The sequence below is a fragment of the Haliotis rubra genome, unplaced genomic scaffold (genome assembly GCF_003918875.1).
Source record: "Haliotis rubra isolate DU_JTF1 unplaced genomic scaffold, ASM391887v1 Scf163, whole genome shotgun sequence".
Lineage (NCBI taxonomy): Eukaryota > Metazoa > Mollusca > Gastropoda > Lepetellida > Haliotidae > Haliotis > Haliotis rubra.
Genome location: NW_025765592.1, coordinates 1,505,627 through 1,521,470, shown reverse-complemented (window position 1 = coordinate 1,521,470; position 15,844 = coordinate 1,505,627). Strand labels below are relative to the sequence as shown.

Here is a 15,844-nt window from a genome sequence, read left to right as displayed (position 1 = left end):
TTGTATTCTGACCACATTTTCGTGTTGTCTGTGCATTGTTCCACAATGGACTTTTCTCCCTTCATGTTACTCGCAATGTCACTTCCAGACTTTGTTGATGTTCGAGTTTTGTTGGTGTACTTGTATTGGTTGTGTTGTATGGTGTGTGTTTTTGTGAGGTTTCGATGGTGTTGTTAGGTGTTTGTGTGACTAAGCAGGTTCTCGGCTCCCTGTACGTACACCGGTGTCCTCACAATGTGCCTACATGCCATTCTGCCTACAGTCTTAAAACAACATATTACAGTCTGTAGGTTCTGCTCGTGTAGGCACTTTGACAAATAATAACACCCTTCCTCACCCAATAACGACAATAGACCAGTCCAGAAACCAGTCCAAAACATATACAGTAGACTCTGTCTAATCAGACATTGATTAAGAATAGACTAAATACACAGTCGTTTTAAGAATGTTATTTTACTTAGTTGATTAAGAATAGACTAAAAAATAAAAAGCCTTATATATAGAGTTAGATATTGTTTCTCAGATGCACTGTACAATGGCAGAGCTTCAGAGAGTAGAGTATATTACTTCTCAGGCCGGAGGACAGCACCAACATGCGCCAAAGCATGGAGCCAGTAAACATGCTGCTTGTTTATTTGACGTCAGTTTGTTCAAGCTGGACTCAATCTCAAACTTGACATCGAGCTGAAAGACTGGGAACTGTACTTTAACTTTTCACTCATCATTTTCTAATATGATACCATTTAAATTAAAAATAAGTAAAATAAAAATGTAATTACCGTACAGTCCTTAGCTGTAAACTGAGCTCCAAGTGCAGCCAAAAATATAAAATCTGATCAGAGAGGGTGTATAGGTGGGTGTAGATAGAAGATACTAAAACTATGGGCACTACTGTTGTTGTACAAATGTCTCACACTCAGACTCAATACATTTTTATTGCAAAGACACTAACAATTTCAGGGTACAATGTTAGGGTGCATACAAAATCTCCTTTTTCAAGCACACATTCAAAGTTAATTCCACAAATTCCGTTCAAGAAAACACAGCAGTCTTAAAACAGATGATATATTACACAGTGGGAACAGGACCAGTCTTTGTTGATTGTCATGTTCTTTCTATACAGTGGACATGGCTAGGTAATGATTGTAATATTTGGGTTTCATTGCAAACTGGACAACCTAAAAAACTTCTCAACAGTAATTACAAAAACGTCAATTTAAATGAAGATTTTGACACCTTTTTATGTCACAAATCACTGAAGTCTTTTACAATGGAAACCAAGATACTAACTGACATATCAGTATATCTATGGATGACAAAAGTTGTTGATCTTACACTTTTTGATCTTCTGAGGAAATAATGTCTTCATCTATTAAAATCAATGTTTGACAGCATACCAACAGCAACATACATGTTTTATGTGTTATAAGAAGAATGGACAGATAAATGTTGAGAGAAAAAAGACAAAAGGTTTCTTTAATGTTTGTCCTTGTCAGCTGCAAATGGTTATATAAGAAACTTAGGTAGTTCCACTGCATGTTCAGCTTTACAAAGAAGGTTGCACGGGTACTTCCACAACAAAGCTGCTCTGACAGGAGATATTGCTTGATCTCACCACAGGACTATCTCATGTGGATACCAGCTTTGCAGGATGAACACAAATAATAATGGTCTGAATAGTGGTGGTGTACTAAGCTAATATTGTACATTCATGTTACATAAAAGTAATATACATCCCTCAAATACAATGATTTCCATTACATCATTCAGCAGCAGCCCTTGGTTCATTAGATGGGAAGCCACTCTTGGGTAGGTATGTCCAGAATCACCTCCATTTCTGGGGTGCACCTAAAAATATCAAATATAGGACAAATGGTAACTAAAATTTAAAAACATTTCACTGAAAATATATTAACAATACTGAGTTTATTAGAGACACTGAAATTCCCTTTTGATCAATTCAATGATTTCATTTCCGATATGTTCATCTGAATTAAATAAAGCTTTTTAGCTTTTTCTGGTCAATGAAAAGCGATGTGATATGTCACCTCCCAGATATAAATACAATCACAATGTTTTGGTACATTAAAAGAATTAGAGTTACCCTGACATAAAATCACTCACAATTATAGTGGTATTTATCTGTATTTCTAATAAATTATCTCAGTTACAACAGAAATCATGAAAATAAACAACAATGAGCCAATTATCAGATTGTTTCTGAATGCTAACATGATACATCTATGCATATATATGATCATGGAATCAACAAAAGTCCTCTGAAAATCTCAAGTTCTGCTGTCAGTGAACACGCCAATTTTTCAAGTCAGTCACCAGGGTGATGTCATATGTAAATTTTGTTATGCATATGGCTCACACACATCTGATACAGCTAAATCAACTGTTGACAACGACAAACACAATGTCTATGCTGACTTCTGCGGAGTTTACATCATGACTTATTCTAGGTCAGATGTCTGCGTTACTATCTTACATTCCATTGAGGGACACCCCTCAAATGTGCTAGGAAAAAGTCTTCTCGTACATAAAATTATGTGGGGATCAGTAATGCAAGACAAGCGTGAACTATCAGTCACTGGTTCATGTCAGTCACCAGATAGATCAGGGTGTCTGGGAAGAGTGGGGATCAGTAATGCAAGACAAGCGTGAACTATCAGTCACTGGTTCATGTCAGTCACCAGATAGATCAGGGTGTCTCTATGGAAGAGTGGGGATCAGTAATGCAAGACAAGCGAGAACTATCAGTCACTGGTTCATGTCAGTCACCAGGGGCAAGCAAAGAGTGGGGATCAGTGGGATCAGTCACTGGTTCAAGCCAAATTTCTATTATAATTAGCTCCAAGAGTGGGGATCAGTAATGCAAGACAAGCTGAACTATCAGTCACTAAAGACATTCTGGGTTCCATTCAACTTTAAAGGTCACATGCAACGTAAAAGTCACAACTTTGCAGATTTTGATACCTTTCGTCAGTATGGACTTACCAAACAAATCATCAAAAAACACAACTTTGCAAATTCAACTTCATAAAGTTGAAAAATAAAGCGATGAAAAAAAAAAAACGTGCGAAATTGTAGTTCAAACGATTCACTAATTTTCCCCCAGCTCTTGGGGGAAAGTGGTTTCAACAGTTGGGCTGCGCTCACGTTCGCAGTGAAATAGGTTCGTGCAGCTTGGAAGCGGGTTGTCCGGTGAATACTCGGTGAAGGCTTTGGTGTGAGCTATTTTTCTAATGTTTTGTTGATATTTCACAGGCGTGAGCTTTTTATATGTTATGACAGTAGATTAACTGTTTATATAATTTCATTTGTCTATTTCACCACACGTTCTTCTTACCGAGTCACTTTCTCAGTTCGATACTTAAAAGCAATGTCATTATTTAGCGTTGACAGAATTTCTAACTGTGGTATTGATATGTCGTTGTCACAGACAAAACTCAATGTCTGTTTTATTGACACCTATGTGTCTGCCTGCCTGTCTGCTAATGACAATATTCAATACACAACTGCGATCACTGACCACATGCAATTTGAACTTAACACCAATCAGGCTATACACCATAAACAAAATGCATTGATTTATGGCCTGAGTTCGGTCTCTGTCACATTATGTAATTACACAGACAGGCAGGTGTGATACTTGTACACATGACATGTTATGGTGTCTGTTGATTGCAAAATGTTATACACAAAAAATGAGCATGTATTTACAAAACCCAACATCTCTATATATACACACACAATGAGCCGTGAGGGCATCTGCAAATGAACCAGCCGTTACACTTGAGTGCACACCCACCCGCTCTGACTGGGTTCAGTATCCCAGCTGCTTCGTTTCTTGGGAAGTAAACCCAAAGTACACAATATTGCACTTTTGATTCGCAATTGTACGCTTATAATTTTGTTTATATGTTTTTTCATAACCAGCAATGGATATTATATGTCATGAATAAGTGATAATCGTGTTTTAATTATGTTTGATTTTTGGTTGCATGTGACCGTTAAGATTTGGCAAAAGCTTGACGATCGGCTTGGGTCCCGAAGGAAGCGGAGGTGTTTTCGAGGCTCCGCCAGAAAATGATGTAATCTAAGTTTCTGTGTGTTTTCCCCTTGGACTATCTCAAATTACTGGAATGTTTAATGATTGGTGATCTATGGACAAACATGTGTGTTCACAAAAGGATATTCCTTGGGAGCCAAATAAGGTAACTCTATCATCATTGTTGACGTGGTAACCATACCTACAATGAATACGTCTGTATGTACGTCCCCAGATGCATATTCCACACAGAAACCAGATAAACTGGATTATGACTTTGAAAAATCTCTTTGGAGAAAACGATAGAAAAACATGTAAAAGATCACTTGTTAATCAATATGGCACCAATGACGCGGGCTTGAATTACATTCGTCAGTGTATGTATGATATAGGGAAGTCAGATTGTCCAGACTTTCCAGGTGTTCTCATTAAGCGAGTTAAGAGACTGGGACAAGTGAAGACTGTTATTGAAAAATATGCGTCCGATGTGTACCTATTGTTCAAATATATACATGGAGTTGTACCTGCACATGTGATTCAATCAGATTTGTTAAGGAAAGGTAAACCGCCCCAGGTTCAACAGGGACAAAGGGAGTGCAATGACAATGAAAGGGATATGATGTCAAATTTGCTATCAAAGATGCTATTTATGCATGAAGACATGAACAGAAAATTTCAAGATATGTGTAAAATGATTGACGTCTTTCAAGCCATGTATAGCAATGACATGCTTAACCTCATTGAGCAATATCAAATTAAGGATAAAATATGTGAAAACAATGCAGTTGATATTGCAAAACTTCGTGCCAATGAAAAGAATCTCAAACCGAGATTGTTATGCTTCGTAATGAACTCAAAGCAAAAGACACTGAACTCAGTCAGTACAAAGACGGCATAAGCCCATCAATCATATTTATTGACAAGAGCGTACGCTCTCTCGACGGTAAGATTGACCTGATGAATACACACAACAAGCTCACTGTATTCAGAGGCTGTCAAGAGGGGCGCTATGGATACCCATCAAGCCGGTGGTCAAATTGCTACTATTCAGAGTCAACAGCCGTGTCAACAACAACCAAGCGAGGAGATAAACAACCCTTGCGACAGCAGAATGGAAGACAACCCTAGTGCTGACGTCATCATCATGGATGACAACGTGGGACAGAACACTACTGACGAGGATAGCTGTTAAGGTCATGAACGTGTATGTTCGTTGTACCAAGCTTTTCGAGGAATCCATTCGCAATACAAGACATTATCAGGCCAGAAGTCATCATGGAGATTATGTACAGGTGTCTCGATACATATATATATAATAATTATAAACTCATTCAATTGAGTCTTCATTTATTAGTCACGTCATCAAAGCAGGTCCGGGTAACGTGACGGGTACCCGGGTCCAGCTCATTACCCACCCGTCCCGGGTACCCGGGTTACCCATCCCAGCCCTAGTTAAAGAACCACTAAACTTTGTTTTTTGTTACTCTTTTAACCATTACATATGAAAGATTTGTGGTTAGTCATATGCGGAACACCAAATTTATTCTTTAAAAACTTGTGGTTTATTAATACCGAGCGATTAAAAGTGGCCAAAAAGTCGCCTGCTTCCCTCTCGCCCGCCAACGAAACCACAGACAGGTTACGTAACTCTGTCGCCAGAGCACTGCAGTGACGTCATATGAGGAACGATTTTCAGTTAGTTGTATAGAAAGTGTGTAGCATGCTCATCATTTTGATGATTTCTCGACATCAATGACGACATGCCGAATCGTTGCTTTGTCATCAATTGCTCCTAGGGTCGGGCGATGGTGTCACCATGCACAGATTTCCACAGGACACCGCGAAGTTCGTGCTAAATGGGTTATGTTTGTGAGTGCTGGCGCGAGCGTTGTGGAAGCCTGAAACGATATCTTACTTGTGTTCAGATCGCTTCACGGAAGTTAAAGAATCAAAACTACTTACTAGTTGTAGTAAAATATGTTATGATTGATGACCATAAAGATTTTCCATGACACAACTTGTAACATAACGATTTCTTCCTCGAAGTGAGGTTGTGGTCAAGTAACAATAATATTGTAAGTAGTATTATATTGACACCCACCTCGCTGCCAGGAGAGAAATTGATATGTTATACGCTATATCATGCAAAATCCTATTGGCCATCAATAAAATAAATATTTTACTACCAGTAGAAAGTAGTTTTGATTTTAGAACCTCGGTGAAAACAAACCTAAATACCATTTATCCTCAGACTGGCGATGTTCCCGACAGGGCTACCATTTTGAAAAATCGTGAAAGTCTGTTAGAATTAATGAGATTATAGTTTGTTTTCATCAAGTTAGAAAATCAAAACTACTTTCTACTCAAGTAGTTAAATATGTATTGGAATCATAACCAAACGGATTTTGCATGACACAACTTATAACATAACGATTTCTTCCACGGAAGCCGAGGTGGGGTCGGTTACAATATTGCGCGATAAATTTCTTGCTACATTCACATGGTTAATGTCCACTCACCAGTATGTAGATACTAGTCAATGTGCGCCTTTATATTTGGTCTTATAATCCTAATTAGATTGTTATCATACTTGTATGCATTTTGAAACTAAATATAAAGCAGACGATCTGCTGAAACTTATAGTGAATTTATAACAGAACTGTAATATCTAGACATTTTATAGTTTGCCAATGTGAATCATAATCCGCACACACTACCTAGTGTATGTTGTCTGTATCATTACACTTCACAGCTTAAACAATGATTCTGTTGAATGCTCACGACAAATGAATAAAAACAAAATGCAAATATTAAAATTAAAACAGATTAAAGTTATAGGAACAATATCAGGCCATTACCTTGTTCGAGGAATGTATCCATCAATATCCACAAAACTGTTCCAAATGATGTGTCTTTTAACAGTTTAATATACCTAAAAGTCATAAATCTTTTAGGTATTGGTGTATAGTCTCATTGGTCACCCAAGATAGCACACCTGGCAACTAATTGCATAATGTCCGCCTTTCTTTAAAAACAGTAATTTAGTTAGCCAATAATGGGCAATCAATCAATGTATTGCCGGTTAATCCTTTGAACGAAGCACGCTTGTTTTTACGCGCAGACACCGACTACCCGACAGAGTGTATTCAGTATAGATTAGTAAATCTACATACATAAACACTACCTTTGACAATTCCGCTGTGTAAGATAAAAGTAATTAATCAATCAGCGTGTTATCGGTTAATCCTTTGATCGATGTTTATAATGTTGAATATTTACTCCAGACACAAGAAATGCCAAATGGGAACCTTTGTCGGTAATCTAAGTGTGTTACCACTAATTATACCTGTTATAAATTCATTAACTGACCATCAAGTGAATGACAAATAACATGTGTAGGTTTATACCACCTAACACGGGTTACAACAAGGGAGTATTAATTGATGTATTGCATGTGAAAACTTATGGGCCGACACTGTTTTGAGAATACAAACAGATTTTTACATGACATGATTAAATATCGAGGTAAAAACACAGAAATGGGATCAATTTAGATCAGTCATTATACAAATAGGGCCTAACGACACCAATCGATTTTGACAGAATCGCCTATGAAAACAAGTTGTAACTCGAAACTAGGCAAAGCAGGAGACAAAATTAAATGACAGTAGATTGTGAGAACATATAGCTTTCATTTTCCACAACAATTGTCACGATTTCAGGTTTATACAAACCTGTAAACAAGATAATTTACCCCCTAAAATGTAGATGAATTCTGCATCGGCCCTCAAAGCTATTCCTCATATGACGTCACAGAGACGCGCCGCTCTGATTGGTTGAAATTTCGTTCGCGGGTGAGAATTGTGCACTGTTGTCAAAAAGGTCGATTTAAGTCAATTAAAGGTCGAAATGAGTTAGTCTAAGTAGTTTTAATGACGGGGTTTCATTTATAACGATGCCAGTTAGTGATTTATGTATTTGTACCCCCTAGGGTTTATGTGACCTTTAACACTTATTAACAGTATAACAAATGTCATTGTACCGGAAAAGAGGGTATCTGATATGATTAAGACCTTACCAGCAAACAAATCAAGTGGACCCTATGGCATTAACATGAGTGTGTTAAAACTAATTTGTACATCTATAGCTGAACCTCTTTGTTTGTTGTATAATATATCACTGAGTTAATGTGTATTTCCTACAATGTGGAAAACAGGTAATGTTACTCCTATTTTCAAAAAAGGAGATAAATCCCTCCCAACTAATTACAGACCTATTAGTTTATTATCTATACTTGGGAAAATTCTTGAAAGAATAATGTTAAAGCATTTGCACAACCATTTCCATGAACATGGCATTTTAAGTAAATTCCAGTCAGGTTTTACTGCTAATCATTCTACTACATCTCAACTCAGAAATTTATCATAATATATGCTCAGCCAGAGATAATCGCCATCTTTACTGAATGGTATTTTGTGCTATTTCAAAAGCTTTTGACAGGGTTTGGCACAAAGGGTTATTGCACAAATTAGAAACTTATGGTGTTCATGGAAATGTACTTAGTTGGTTAAGTAACTATATATCTGATAGACGACAGCCTGTCTCTGTTAATGGAACATTATCAAAAGAACTACATGTTACTGTAGGGGGTCCTCAAGGGAGATTGGGCACAAGTTATTCAACTGATTAAAGCCTCCTCCCGACAAATGCTGATCTTTTCTGTGTCAATTTATCTGAAAATAAAGCTTACCCTTGTGGTGCTCCGGTGGAAGATGCCAATCATTTCTGTTTAAAATGTCCAAAGTATGTCAGCTGTTAGTTTGATTTGATACAAGGCTTTGAAATCCTAAAACTTAGTTTAGACATTAGCACCATTCTGTACGGCAGCCATAGTCTGCCACAAACAATAAATGAAATTATTTTTAGTCATGTCCATAAATTCATTGTACTTAGTAAGCATTTCAATTAATGTGTAATATGTGTAATATGTCTTGCCTCTGTTCATTGTCAATTACATGTATTGTTTCCATGTAATTGTCAGGAGATGGCTTTAATCAGTTGAATAACTTGTGCCCAATCCCTTTCAATACTGAATAAAATATGTTCAAACAAACAAAACTTAAATAATCTATAAATTTATTAGCAAAGTGTAAATAACCAATCTTCATGAAAAATACATGGATAGATGTTTTATATATAGTGTGTGTATTTTGTTTCCATATACAATATCTTGCAAAAATATACCTAAACTGCTACTGTGATGAACTATCTGTTTTCTCAACAGCAGACCTTTGTTTTGTAAAGTATTTCCAATCACAAATACCTGAGGTCAGTTGTGCTGTTGGGGTAACAATATGTCTTTCAGAAAATCATTTGATGAAAGTCAACAGGGCAGACATGTAGATTTGTTTTTGTCGAAGTAAAAATAAATTAAATTATCTTACCTTTTCCTGGGTTTCTCTCAGCAATGGCATAATATATAATTAGTCTACAGAACTTTCCATGATTGTTGCTGTTTGCCGAGGTGTCTGGCAGTGATACACTCCTATTATCTTTAGTATGTAAAATTGTCTCTGCCATCACAAAAAAAAAGAAATGTCAACAGTCTTCTTTAAATTTATAAATGTCCAACCTTGAGCACTCTTTTGTTAAGGGACTGTAAGAGTTTGATATTTTCAGCACCGCATATATATGGAAAAAAAACAACTTCCAAATTTAAATCTGACTAAATGTCACTTGACCTGTACACTTGTATTTTTAAATGGACACACATCAATCAATGTGAAAAACTGGGTGGATTAAAATAAATTTAAAAAAATTCTTTCTGAGGCAAACAAATTGTTTCAATTTTGCTCCTACATGTAGAACAAAAGATTTGCTGTTTACCTGTTTTAATGTCTAAAATAAATACCGATTTTAGAGTGAAATGATTTCATATAGACGATTAGTATTTCTTGATCCCATCATTCCAAAAGATCCAGTTACCATAAATCTAGTTTGCTCAATTTCTGTGTACAACAGGTCCTCTGTCAGAAAAAGGTCACACATCGACATCTTCAATCACCCTGTTGTCAGCACCCATGAAGGTCCTGGTTGAGATGGACTTCAGTAACCCATGCTTGTTGGGTGTCTTCTCATGAAGTCACCAGTAGGGGGAACACTATTCGCACTAAGTCACTGGCGATTTTGCTTTGAAGTTTCTAATCCAATCAGGATTAACGGATTAGGGATTAACAGATTAGTCAGTAGATCACTCGAGTGAGAGACGCTAATGAGCTGAACGGTTAACTGTAAATTACATAACATTTATTAGTGAACTCTGTTCAACAATTTTATGACAAATATAAATAGATGGTCCGGACCACTTTCGTCACTAAGTCCTACCATGGCAAATACAAAAGTTCATCCCAACTTCGAGAGACGGCAGATATCTTTGTTTGGGTGGTTTCATGTACAGAGTCAACAAAAGGAGACGTGATGAAACCTTAGTATGGAAATGTATGACCAAGGATTGCCATATGACCGTACCACCATCAGTGATATCCTCGCCAGACCCTCCCAGAACCACAACCACTCACCAGTGGAGACCGACAGCAAGGTGAGAGAGACCATGGAGACACTAAAAGAAAAGCCAAGGCCACGATCAGACCTCTGCCGCAGCTGTTCCAGGAGGAGGTAGACAGTATGCGGGGTGATGAATGGACACAGGAACACGCCACCCTTGTTGGCAACTTACCTACGTTTCATATGAAGAAGGACACCCTGTATAGAGCAAGGAAGAACTCATTTCCTCCTCTACCATCCCATCGTCGTGACCTAGTAATCCCTGAACAGTACCAAACAACAGAAGGCGGGGAACAGTTCCTGGCATTTGAAGATGGGGACGAGGACAAGATCCTGGGATTCGCCACCACATCCAACTTGGAGAAGTTGTGTCAAGCCGACACCTTCTTTGCAGATGGTACGTTTTATGTGACGCCTCACATATTACCAGTTGCACACCATCCATGCTGTTACAGACGTCGGTCAGATGTTACCCTTGGTCTACCTGCTGCTACCAGACAAGAGCTCCAATTATCTGTCCCCCACCCCCACCCCATCACCTTCGGGCATAATCCGGATTAGTAAATTTAATCTGACTATTATGTCCCGTAATTGCAATAATTGACTATTTGGCGAAATTCGCACGAAGTCACCCAGTAGGGATTAGCGTTTTACCAAGTTGGTGACTTTATGAGAATAAACCGCTTGTTGTAAGAGGCGACTAACAGGTTCGGGTGGTCAGGCTTGCTGACTGGGTTTGACACGTCATTGTATCCCAATTGCATAGATCGATACTCGTGCTGTTGATCACTGGGTTGTCTGGTCTCAGTTATTTAGAGACCGCTGCCATATAGCCGGAATATTGCTGAGTGCGGCGTTAAAGAACAATCCAACACAACACAACCCTTTTGTTAGAACATGGTTCGAAATTCATCGGCCGCGAAATCCATTACAACTTTGGATTTGTGAGGGAAAAAAACATCTTACACACTGGCTGCAATATTGTGAACAAAATACAAAAAGACAACTACAGTTGATACCAAGGTCAGTTAATAGTAACCAAGTGAAGGTGATTAGAAAGTGAAGGTGATACAATAAATTTTGCATTTCAAGGGAATTTGAATCTAAATGTATTTATGGTAGTTTACCAACTCCTGCTTATTTTTCCTCGATGTTTGCAATGCTGTATGTGCTTCCGATTTCAGCAAGGATGGATACAGTTACAAATTTTGTGATTATTTTTCATGATGTGATTTATTTAACAACTTAGTCATTGTGCTAGGATGTATAGAAGTTTAGTTTCTGCTAATAAATTTGCATTTTTAAATAATCGTCTTGTCTTGTCACAAAAATCGCAAGGGAGACCATGCCCCTACATGTCAGCTACGGATGTCAACAATTTATCAAATGAAATCATTACAAACTCAATGAATATGAGAATTTTGCCTGGTCAACAAAAGACATAATGACGTAATGGCTGGTTCATTTGCAGATGCCCTCACAGCTCATTGTCAGAGATGTTGGGTTTTGTAAATACATGCTCATTTTTGTGTATAACATTTTGCAATCAACAGACATTTTAACATGTCATGTGTACAAGTATCACACCTGCCTGTCTGTGTAATTACATAATGTGACAGAAACCAAACTCGGGCCATAAATCAATGCGTTTTGTTTATGGTGTATAGCCTGATAGGTGTTAAGTTCAAATTGCATGTGGTCAGTGATCGAAGTTGTGTATTGAATATTGTCATTAGCAGACAGGCAGGCAGACATATAGGTGTCAATAAAACAGACATTGAGTTTTGTCTGTGACAACGACAAATCTATATCACAGTTAGAAATTGTGTCAACGCTAAATAATGACATTGCTTTTAAGTATCGAACTGAGAAAGTGACTCGGTAAGAAGAACGTGTGGTGAAATAGACAAAGGAAATTATATAAACAGTTAAATCGGTACTCTAATGTCATAACATATTAAAAGCTCGCGCCTGTGAAATATCAACAAAACATTAGAAAAATAACTCACACCAAAGCCTTCACCGAGTATTCACCGAACAACCCGTTTCCAAGCTGCGCGAACCTATTTCACTGCGCATGTGCTAAGAGCGCAGCCCAGCCCAGCTGTTGAAACCACTTGAATTCCCCCAAGCACTTGGGGAAAATTAGTGAATCGTTTGAACTCTGATTTCGCGCGGGTTTTTTCAACTTTATAAGTTGAATTTGCATTTTTTGATGATTTGTATCAGTAAGTCCATAATGAAAGGTATCAGAATCTGCAAAGTTGTGTTTTACGTTGCAAGTGACCTTTAAGTTGAATGTGCAAACGATTCAATGTATAAAATAGTTTAAATAAAGCAGTGAAAGTCGGTAAAATAAATGTGAACTCAAAAACAGCTAATCGAACGGTTTTCAAACTCCGTGCTCTGCATGCATCATATTATGACGTGATACGATTGCATTGAGAAGCCATTGCATCGTGTGTACATGCAGTGTGTTGAACAGAATAGCAATCCAACCGACTCCTTCGCCTGGATGAAGTCGGCTGGTCTTAAATGTGAAACTGAGGGCTTCCTTTTTGCTGCTCAGGACCAGTCACTTCCCACTCGCGATCGCCTAAATGTGATTCTTAAAGAAAATATCAATATGAAATGTCGACTTTGCAATGAATTCACGGAGACTGTCCAACACCATGTCAGTGGATGCCCTTTCTTGGCACAAACAGCATATCTTAAACGACATGATGGCATGGCCGTTGCTTTTACTACCGTCTCCGACATGCCTGGACCTTTGACTCTGAGGTCCATCCATGGTACGACCCTGAACATGTCCAGGGCGTCATGGAAAATGATGCTTTCAAACTTCTGTGGAATAGGCCCATATACTGCCTCAGAAGAATTCCAGCCAACAAACCTGATCTTGTCTTTTTGATAAAACCAATGAAATTATATATATCATTGAATTTTCTGTCCCTTTTGACACCAATGTGATTGGCAAGATTCAGGAAAAGCATACTAAGTATGCGAACCTCGCCTTTGAAAAGTCTCGCTTGCATCCCAAGTACACTGTCGTCAGGCTCACCATTGTTCTTGGTGCCCTTGGTTTGGTACCTCCTGATCTCTTGGCGCAGATCAGGAGAGTGCCCGGGTTCTCCACCGGGAGCACAGCCCTTCTGACACTCTGGGTAATGCAGAAGGCTGCAGTGTTGGGGAGCCTTCATATTCTCCGGAAAGTTCTTGGTGGGCTCGACTAGGCAGCGTTTCCTGGGAGAAATCCCATTCGCTGTCTGGGCTGCGTGTAGAGGGGGCAAGGGCCCTGAGCTGATGATGAGCCTTACCAGCCTGACTGTGCCAGGATCACCCGAACCCTCTCTGCTGCATACTATGTTTAATCTGTAAAACATAATAATAATAATTCATTTATATAGTGCCTAGTATCCATCTGACAAGATGCTCACTGGACGCTGTAATCAGAATCTGATTATTATTACCCTGGATAACCCAAGCTGCCTGTTAGGTGCTAGAATGTTATAGTCACATAACTTTATCCAATGTTGTATACAAGTGAGATGTTAATAAAATCTTCTACGACCCCTTTTACATCTGTAGTAATGCAACCTACCTACCTACCTAATCATTTGCATCAATGGAGCAGGGCCCCATTTCACAAAGCTCTCGTAGGCCTAAGATCTCGTAACCTTTCTCGTAGCATTGGTACCTGCTGTACTGTAACATAGGACGTACGAATGCTACGAGAAAAGTTACGAGATCTTAGGCTTACGAGAGCTTTGTGAAACGAGGCCCTAATGTTGGAAAGAAGAGGTTAATGAAAGTTCCTGAGTATCTCAACTGGTTCTGGATAGTTGACAGTTGATAATCTTCACATCACACAGTGTAATGATGGCTAAAATACAGCTTTTCTGGCCTGATGTAATAGAGGTTTTGTATTCAAAAGAATTATATACATTCTGTTCAAAGAAGAAGAGTCCTTGACTCAAAAGGGAAAAGCAAATTATTACTTTTGTGTTGAGGAATAAAACTCTGGAAACATCTGCAGCCTTGTATTTGTCAGTGGATCTCTCAGCATGTGATCAACCTCTGCCTCAGTGTCTTGAATCACCTCCTGCAGGTCCTGTTGCTCTCGGGTGTGAAATTCTATTTCCTGTAAAATATCATGTGTTTTTGTTTAACACTGATAAAAATCTGGCTACTGTATAAATGAACCCCAAACACATTCTAGATGGTAACAATACTTTCAAAAGTATGGATTCATGGATGGAAAGCATTCAATTCCTGCATGAAAATATAGTATACATGTTCTTTTTTACTAACAAACTGACACAAAATAGTTTTTGATAATTTGAACTGCTCTCATGTTGTGAACTCTGTTCAATGAACATAGAGACTTTTCTGGGTTTCATCTTCTTTTTATTGTTTAAAATGCCAATCAAACATCGAACTCTGTTCAACTATTAGTAGTTTTGACTTTCTAGTTGCAGGTCCCTTTTCACCTGCTGTTACATTCTTAGTTGTTGGTCACTCTCTCCACTCCACTGGCGGGGTTTCCATCATTAAAATTAGTGGACAGTTGTGTTTATATTGATAGTACTTAGCCTTGTTATAGCAGCAGAAACTGGTGCTGAGAACATTCCACATCATCATTCCACAGCTTACTGCACTTAAAGTATTCTTCATCAAGACACATAACAAGCTTTGCTTGATCTTCTGGAGGAATAGGAAGAAACCTACCAACAATAACTGTGTATAATTGTAACACAGCAGTACCTACTTTTCAATCATTGCTCAGTCTTCTAGCCCTATATCCAACATGTAGCTTCTTAATTTCTTCATCAGGCATTTTATTTAGGTTGTATAATTTTCCCTTAAGTATTGAACACATTTCCCCCAGCTGCAAGTCTTTCTTTATGTTCTGTAGTGATGGACTGTAGGAGCAAATGTTCATGAAGATTATTGGATTTAATCTTTTAATGTACTATAGTAGTCAATATATAATTTTAAACTACAAACATACAAATATCCAATACAAACTGTAGAAACCCCAGTATTTGCCACCAACTTATTGTAAAACATTGTATGGGTTCAACTGCACAGCAGTGGCTATATTTTGTTGAGCAGTTTGCCACATTTTCTAAAGCTGGTTGGTCATTTTTTAATGAGTTAATTTAGAGTGCCTAGTTTCTGCTAACAATTTTCAAACTTCATCTCAAACATTCTTGGTTGGAA

General features: G+C 38.1%; 1 protein-coding gene across 4 annotated transcripts in view; it reads right to left on the bottom strand.

The window, feature by feature from the left end:
* Positions 1-916: 916 nt before the first annotated feature.
* LOC124271753 (uncharacterized protein C20orf96-like) overlaps positions 917-15,844 on the bottom strand; it is a 167,948-nt gene continuing 153,020 nt past the window's right edge. For all 4 annotated transcript variants that reach the window (XM_046706918.1, XM_046706920.1, XM_046706917.1 and 1 more), the window contains 2 exons: positions 14,620-14,762; positions 917-1,848 (listed from right to left, as the gene is read on the bottom strand). In XM_046706918.1, coding sequence (XP_046562874.1) covers positions 1,788-1,848; positions 14,620-14,762 — 204 coding nt within the window. In that variant the 3' untranslated portion in view covers positions 917-1,787. The remainder of the gene's footprint in view (positions 1,849-14,619; positions 14,763-15,844) is intronic.